This window comes from Lotus japonicus, chromosome 3, assembly GCF_012489685.1.
Source record: "Lotus japonicus ecotype B-129 chromosome 3, LjGifu_v1.2".
Taxonomy (NCBI): domain Eukaryota; kingdom Viridiplantae; phylum Streptophyta; class Magnoliopsida; order Fabales; family Fabaceae; genus Lotus; species Lotus japonicus.
Window position 1 is genome coordinate 66,317,463 of NC_080043.1, and position 8,327 is coordinate 66,325,789.

General features: G+C 41.4%; 1 protein-coding gene and 1 non-coding gene across 2 annotated transcripts; both read right to left on the bottom strand.

The window, feature by feature from the left end:
• Window positions 1–436: 436 nt before the first annotated feature.
• On the bottom strand, window positions 437–543 carry LOC130709590 (small nucleolar RNA R71). The gene has a single exon (XR_009010067.1). It is a non-coding gene; the product is annotated as a small nucleolar RNA R71 (small nucleolar RNA).
• A 767-nt stretch (window positions 544–1,310) lies between these two features.
• LOC130744541 (uncharacterized) lies at window positions 1,311–6,192 on the bottom strand. Its single transcript, XM_057596715.1, has 4 exons — window positions 5,932–6,192; window positions 5,541–5,854; window positions 5,067–5,442; window positions 1,311–1,322 (listed from the first exon to the last, which is right to left on the bottom strand). The coding sequence occupies exons 1-4, from the start codon at window positions 6,190–6,192 to the stop codon at window positions 1,311–1,313; spliced, it is 963 nt and encodes a 320-aa protein (XP_057452698.1).
• Window positions 6,193–8,327: the final 2,135 nt, after the last annotated feature.

The window sequence follows — 8,327 nt, forward strand, 5'->3', positions numbered from 1 at the left end:
GGCTTTAGCCCAAGGATTTATTATTGCACTCTTGAAATTATGGTTTTACTTTCATTAAGAAGTTATTTCTATTCCGAATTATATGTTTTTAATTATACCGCATTGAATTTTTGTAAGGGTTAAGTTTCACAATAATTGGTTCTTTTATCATTAATTAAAGATTAATTAATTAATCGGTGAAAATTCTTTGTGAAAATACACGTGATTAGTTACTGTGTGACACTCGAGAAATTGGGGCGTTACATTCATCCGGAATTGCAACACTTACCGGGTGAACAATGTTCCGACGGATGCAATTCGGTTTAGCTTGTTTCCATTTTCTTTGAAGGATGTAGCGGAGGAATGGCTTAATTCACAACCTCAAGGGAGTATCACTACTTGGGAAGACTTAGCAGAAAAATTCACAACAAGGTTCTTCCCAAGAGCTGTTTTGAGGAAGCTAAAAAAAGACATCATGACTTTTGTGCAAACCGCTGAAGAGAATCTCTATAAAGCTTGGGAGCGCTTCAAGAAGCTCTTGAGGAAATGCCCTCAACACAATCTCACCCAAGCTGAATTGGTTGCAACGTTTTATGATGGTCTACAATACTCTTGGTGGTTTGGTTTGGACTCGGCTTCTAATGGGGAGTTCGATGCTCTTCCCCCACAAGCGGGGTATGACTTGATAGAAAAGATGGCAGCGAGAGCCATGAACTCTGAAAATGATCGTCAAACCCGAAGGAGTATGTTTGAAGTTGAAGCTTACGACAAGCTCTTGGCCTCCAACAAGCAACTCTCCAAACGAATGGCGGAGATTCAAAATCACATAAAGGCGACCAATTTGGTTTGTGCTACAATAGCCAAAGTGGAGTGTGTGACTCATGGAGGGCCTCATGTTAGTGAATTTTGCACCATGGCTAATCAAGGTTCCCGAGGTCAAGGCTTTAGACTATCTCAACAAGACCAAGAGCAAGTTAGTGAAAATGGTGGCAAGAAGAGCTTAGAGGAACTATTGGAGAGCTTCATCAACTACACGGTGAGCAACTATAAGAACCAAGATGCGGCTATCAAGAACGTGGAGAGTCAATTTGGCCAGCTAGCCAAGAAAATAGCCGAAAGGCCTCAAGGTAAACTTCATTCCGATACTATCCCCAATCCCGAACAAGAAAGTGCTTCTGCTATGACTACTAGAAGTGGTAGAGTGTTGAATGGGTTAGAAAAGAAAGCATAGAGAGAAAAAAGTGAGAAAATAGTTGAGGAGGAAGTGAGTTTTCCAATTAAAACTAGAGTGATGAATGATCCTATTCCTGAAATTGGCAAGGTTCCATTTCCTAAAGCATTGACTAAAAAGAATTTGGATAAAAAGTTTTCAAAATTTGTGGATGTTTTTAAGAAACTCCATATCGATATCCCTTTTTTTTTCCGATGCTTTGGAACAAATGCCTATCTATGCTAAGTTCATGAAGGACATTTTAAATAAGAGAAGGAAGTTGAGTGAAGTTGATGAAACTATCATGATGACCGAGAAGTGTAGTGCAATTTTGCAAAGAAAAATGCCTAAGAAGAGAAGGGATCCTGGGAGTTTTACTATCCCAGTGGAGATTGAGGGGTTGACTGTTGTTGAAGCCTTGTGTGATTTGGGAGCGAGCATCAACTTGATGCCGCTTAGCATGTTTAGAATGCTGAACTTAGGAGAGGTCACCCCGACCATGCTCTCCTTACAAATGGCGGATAGATCCCTAAAAACACCATATGGGATTGTGGAAGATGTTATACTGAAGGTGGACATGTATGTATTCCCTGTTGACTTTGTGGTGCTGGACATGGAGGAGGATGCAAAGATTCCTCTCATTCTTGACTGACCCTTCTTAGCCACTGGCAGAGCTAAGATTGATGTTGATAAGGGTCAGCTCATCCTCCGAGTTGGTAAGGACAAGGTAAGATTTTCGGTTTTCAATCCTAATTCACAAACTAACCTTAATGATGATTTTATTTGTGATATGATCAAAAGCTTGTCCAGGTCTTCAAAGGAGACCCCCAACGTAAGTGAAAAAGATGTTGAGCTTAGCCAAGCTCTCATCAAGCTTGTTAGTGAAAACAAGTGTGGGGGGTCTAAAGAGGAGAATTTCCAAGACCACATGGCTCGATTCACTCAAACTAGTCACCTTGTAAATATGGAAGGTGGGACTAGTGATGAGCTCATGATTAAGCTCTTCCCTCACTCCTTGAAAGGGGGAGCAAGGATTTGGTACGATGGTTTAGATGATACCCTCTCTTGGAAGGAATTGTTCCAAAGGTTTTGTGCAAGTTTCCTACCTTGCACATGTGGAAGAAAGATTGATGGTAAGGAATTTCCTTCCTAACATCAAAGGAAGGAGAGTCCACCTAGGACAATAACTTAGGGCTGCTTAGGAGACAACCCAAGTCTTGTTTTATGTTGCTTGTTTGTTTGTTGCATTTTGCAGGAGGAGAGAGCACGCAACTGAATAGCGGGAGGCGGTTCTATAGCCTCTGTGCTTGACTTGGAGAGGAGGTGTATCTCTTCCCTTTAAGTTAATTCATGCATTTTTAGCATATTTTCTCTTTGTAGAACCTTTTTTTTTGTTTGATCATGCATAGTAGTTAGAGTCGTTTTTGGGTCTTTACTTCCCTATACTCACATGTTTTTGCCCTTAGTTATGCTCTCTAACTTGTGCTGGTTTTCGAAAATGTTTTTGTGAATACTTGGATTTTCTTTTGGGGATGAGTGATTGCATGTTTTGGGGAAGAGAGGATGAGACTTCGGTATTCCAAGTGTTTCTTAAGGATAGAGTTGGTGTGGGTCCATAAGGGCCCATCTTAGGCCCTTCACCATAAATTTTCTCTAGAGGATCCTGACTCACTTGTACTTCTTGGTTCTGTATTGATTTCACTCTTTGCATGCTTTGTGATACTTGTACAATTCTTGAGACTTGTAGGTTTTTGAGCCTCAGAGTTTGTTGGCTTGAACATTTGTCCCTAGTTGTCCCATTTGAGCCTATTGAAGATTTCTTTGTTAGCTAAATGATTGGGATTGATGATAAGTTGGATTTTGGGAAATTGATGGTCTTTAAATTGTTTTGGAGCTAAATAAAGTTGGAAATGTCTCTTGCCCCTAGTGTAAAAAAAAAGAAGAAAAAGAAAAAGAAAAAAAAAAACTCCTAATCAAGTTGAAGTTGCAAAAAGAAAAAAAATATAAGAAAAGAAAGTTGAAAAAGGGGTCAAGAGACTTGTGCTTAAAAAGTTTGTTGTTGAAAGCTCCGGGGTTACTAATATGACCACACTCAAGATGCTTGAAGCTTTAGACTTCCTTCGGGACCAACCACCTTGTACATCACCAAGCTAAACATTACAACCCTTGTGGAGTCTCTTTGAATTTGTGCATGTTTGATCTCTGTTGCTCTTGAGTGAATGATATCCATAACCTATGAACTGCTTGTTTGCTCAGTGCACTAAATCAATATCTCATCCTAGGATTTTAGATCTATATGCTTCCCATGAGTGGACTCTACACTCTTCTCTTTTCAAAAGATGCATGAAGTAGGTTTTTGGGTCTTTCTCTTGGAACCAACTGTGGTTGCTTTGTACCCCGGTTTTGTGATAAGTATTCCTTGTTGAGCACTTGTTTTGGGAGCATTTCTTGCGCTTGAGGGCAAGCGAGTGTTCTTTACGCTCGAGGGAGAGCTGTCGCTAAGTATAGTGGTGTGATGACCCTAGTTTAGTAGTGTTTTTAGGGTCATTTCTTTGTTTGTTTTGAATCTTTTTGTTGAGTCTCATGTAGTGTTTCATGCATTCTCATGCATTTTTATCTTTATTTGTGTTTTTACTTTGTTATGGTAATTTTATAGTTTTATGGGGACCTTTCTTGCATTTTAAGTAAGTGTAGGACTTTCATATCTTTTCTACTTGAATAAAGGGTCTTTTATGCTAATAATCTCTTGGAGTTCCTAGATATTTTTCCTTGCTTTGTTCCTAAGTAATCAGGTCTGAAACTGCTGAAGAAAGAAGGCCAAGAGGCTTGGAAAATTGAAGGGAGGCTTAAAGGGCAGTAAAGAAGAAGTTTAAGAGACTTTCTAGCATGTAGAGAGCGCTCACGCGCTCGTGTAGAGTGCCTGAGCGCCAATTGGTTCGCTATTTATATCATGCTAGAGAGGAATTGGCGCCTGAGCGCTCCTGTTGAGTGCCTGAGCGCCAATTACCTCCAAAAGCTACTTTTTTCACTTGGAATTGGCGCTCAGGCGTGCTTAATTGGCGCTTGAGAGCCCAGACTGGACTTGTTTGCCTATAAATAGGCTTTTTGTCATTTCTTTTGTAACTTTTGTCATTTCTATACATTCCTAAATAAGTTAGAAGTAAGGTTAGGCTCTGGAGCTTGAGGATAAGCTTTCTCCAAGTCCATGTTCCAGGTTTTATCCTTTCTTTCTTGTATGGGTTCTATAGCCATGCTTGGCTAAAGCCCTCTTGCTTTGGGTTCTTTGTAAGACTCTTGATGTTTTAATCTTAATTCCTATTTCTATTCATGAATTCTCTGAGTAAACCCTTGAATCCCATATCTTTGCTTCATATTTTAAGCTTGAACGCGTACTAGCTTTATGCTTTTCTATAATAGAACAGAAGTTTGTTATAGATTAGGGACTTGTTGTGGGATTACCCCTTCTATGCTTGCTACTAGGAATAGAGGAAAGTTTGGGGTTTGTTGGCCTGAATTGCATGCTTAGTGCCTTTAGCAAATGTTTAGGTTGTCAAGGAATTGTGCCTATCTTTTGACTTGAGAGGATTGTCTATGCGAGGCCTCGATAGATGATTAATTAGGCTAGAGCATCAAGGAGAGACTCAGAGTTTTGTGGATAGAATAGGTTGACTAAAACTGAATTAGTTAAGCAAGAACCCAAGGCATGCTCACCATTGTTCTCACACACTTATATTTCAATTGCTTGTTAATTAATCACCTAGAAATCAACCTTAAAACTGAATTTTACTCGCTTTCCTACCGTGAACTCGAGGCTTAAACTGAATTCTCATACCAATTCCATGTGGTTCGATAAATTAAAACCGGGTAGATTCTGTACACTTGCAGATTGACCAACAGTTTCAGAGGCAGACACTAAAACAGGAATGGATGTCTTGCGGGATGGCATATCAATGTCTAGGACATGAGGGTCCAGGAACAAACGATGATCCAAGGGGATTGAGGCACCCTTGGATACAGCCACATCATCCATTCTGAGAATATCAGGATGCTGCTTCAGGATGATGGCAGTTAGGAGAGAGGGGAATGAAATGGGCAGCTTCACATCACAAGTCTCTGCATGCTTCAAGGTTTGAGCAAACACCAGTGAACCAAAATGAAAGGGGATCTCAGTCCCAATTCTGTAGATTAGTTTGGCCAGAATGGCAGAGATAGTAGAAGTATGGTGAGAGGGAATCCAATTCACCACTCCAATCCTGTTAAGGATGGCATACTTAACACTCAGAGAACCAGTAGTAAGAAGCTTCTTGGTAGGCCATTTCTTCACTTGCCCAGCAGTAAGCTCCGTGGCTACAGAGTCCAAAGACAGCTCTCCTTTACAAATTCCACAGCACTCCTTCCAAGTGCTTGGTTGATCACAGCAGGGGAGAAGGTTACACATCTTCCACACACATACACTTTCCTGAACTCAGCACTTCCAGGAATACCAACATCATCAGACAAATTGACTAGGAACTCCTTCACTAGCCTCCCATAACACTTCCCAATATCCAGAACTGTCTTCCTCAGACCAGCCCTCTCAATAAGAGCAACAATTTCCTTACACTCAAGCACATCAATGCCAATCCCCCTTTCCTTTGCAATTCGACGCTTGCAAACATACTTCCACTTGAGAACATTCTCAGCAGCATGAAAAGAGAAATTATCAATAGGAAAAGAGGGAACATCCCGAGGGATGCGCTTACCAGAAATTTATTCTTCTCAGAAGTCAGGATGTCCTGGACATCGGCTTCAATATCAGACTCAGATTCCAGATCAACCCTTGGAATCTTTTTCTTCTTCTCAGCAGTCTTCTTCACCTTCTTGTCAGAAGACTCCACAACCTTGTGTTTTCCCTTGCTCTTCATATCCACTTGCCTTGATGTGTAGGTGGCAGGAGTGGATTTGGCCTTCTTCTGTGAAACAGAGGGGGTTTCTTCAACAGGAACCCTTCTTCTCCTCTTCATCCTGGAGCAACACTTGCCATAGGCACATCATTTGGGTCTTCAGCATCTGAAACTTCATGAATAGACGGTGGGGCTTTGCTAGACTCCTCTGAAGAAACATCCTGGTGGGCTTCATTCTCTGATTCAAAATATTTGGACGAAGAAGAAGATTCCTGAGATGGTGAAATCTCCTTTTCAGGCACATCAGGAACACAAGCTTCTGCGTGAGAGACAGATGCCTCAACATCGGGCACATCATTGGCAGAGGTGTCTTCATTGGAAACTTCCTCAAAAGCAGGTGCTTCAAGAACATTCATGGTTTTAGTACGCGACTTGTAGTGCTTTCTGGCATGGGTTCTTGAATCCTTCGTTGCAGAAGCCTTCTTGGATTGAGTGGAAGAATTCACATTCAAACCCATCACTTTGACTCCAAGAGAAGTCTTCTCAATCTTGCCTTTGATAGGATCTTGCTTTCCTCAGACTTGAGACATGGTGAAGAAATAGTGCAAAGTGAACAAATTCAAAGAATTGATGAAAAATTGAGAGCAAGGAAGGACAGAGGTTACGGAATCAAATAACACGACCGGTTGTGAGATTGAAATTTGGCTGTTGGGGATGATTATATAGCAGTTGAGTAATGAAGAAGCAACCTTGATGATGATGTCATAACAGCAGTATTGGTAGTTACGAGAAAACTAGCCGTTAGAGCAAAAACGTGCGTTAATTGCTATGCTTCTTCAAATAGGCAAATCCCAAGATTTCCTCTCAATTTCTCAAAGGTGGTAGCATCAAGTGGTTTGGTGAAGATATCTGCCAATTGCTTTTCAGTGGGAACATGCTCCAAAGTGACAATTTTATCTTCTACCAAATTTCTGATGAAATGATGTCTGATGTCAATGTGCTTAGTCCTACTATGTTGAATAGGATTCTTGGAAATATTAATAGCATTGGGATTGTCACAATACAATGTCATGACATCTTGCTTGACTTTATACTCCTTTAGCTAGGGGTGAGCACCGGTCGGTTACGGCCGGATTCGGGCTCAAAACCTCCCAACCGATCAAAACCGAGTGCATGATATTGTGGTCCGATTCCGCCCAAACACAGCTTCGATTTGGCGGGTTTCGGGTTAAGCGGGTAAATGGGTCAGTCGGGTGGGTTCAATCGGATCTGGAGGAGATGAGTTTCTCAAACCTTTACCCAGAAAAATTTAAGAAAAAAGAAGGAGATGATGGCAGATTGGACGACACCATGGTGCTAACTAAGATGTGAGGTTCATGGAGTTTCAATCCTCTCTAGCGCCTACTGCGGCAATGCTATGGTTTGCCTCCGCTAAGCTTCAACTACACAGATCTAACACTCAATATCATGCTGCGGCCACCAGATCTTCTGCGGTGTTGTAATGGTTTGGTTCCCCTCCGGTGAGCGTCATCAACTACTCCATTGTAGCACTCCATCTCCATGATCCATCCTTTGCTTGGTCTTGGTCTTCATTATCACCTGATCTACCTCAACTTCTCACAACATCCTCATCGTCTTTTTAGTTTCCATTCATGGGTATTCATTCACCTTGTTTCTCCCACTGACATAAACCACCGCCACTCTATGCAACAAAGTGGGTCTTGGTTTCCTAAGACGTGGATTTTATCTTAGTCTCCAATATAAATTATTAATGGTGGATTTTTAATTTTCTTTGGCATTTAAAAAGAGTAAATCTGACATTTGAAAAGACAATGCTGCAAAGAGGTAGCCTACTAGCCTGTGACTTTGGAAAAGCGTGTGTCATTAATACTGCAAGTGTGACAGTGCGGGACAACTGCATGTTTTGAATTAAAAATTAATAGTATCTCTTGGGCGGGTTCGGGTTCCGATGGATTAGGTTTTTCAAATCCGAACCTGCCCGTTTAAACCCACATGGAACCGTAATAATGACCCGTGAAACCGTGAACCCGAGTTGGACCGCCCGTTTGCCTTGGGTTGGGCTCGGGTAAGCCGGATCCGGTTCGGGCCGGATATTTTGAGCAGCCCTACCTTTAGCATTTGCTTCATCCACATGAGTTGAGTGCAACTACTCCCAGCCGCAATATATTCAGCTTTAGCAGTTGACAATGAGACACAATTTTGCTTCTTGCTGAACCATGAAATCAAGTTGTTCC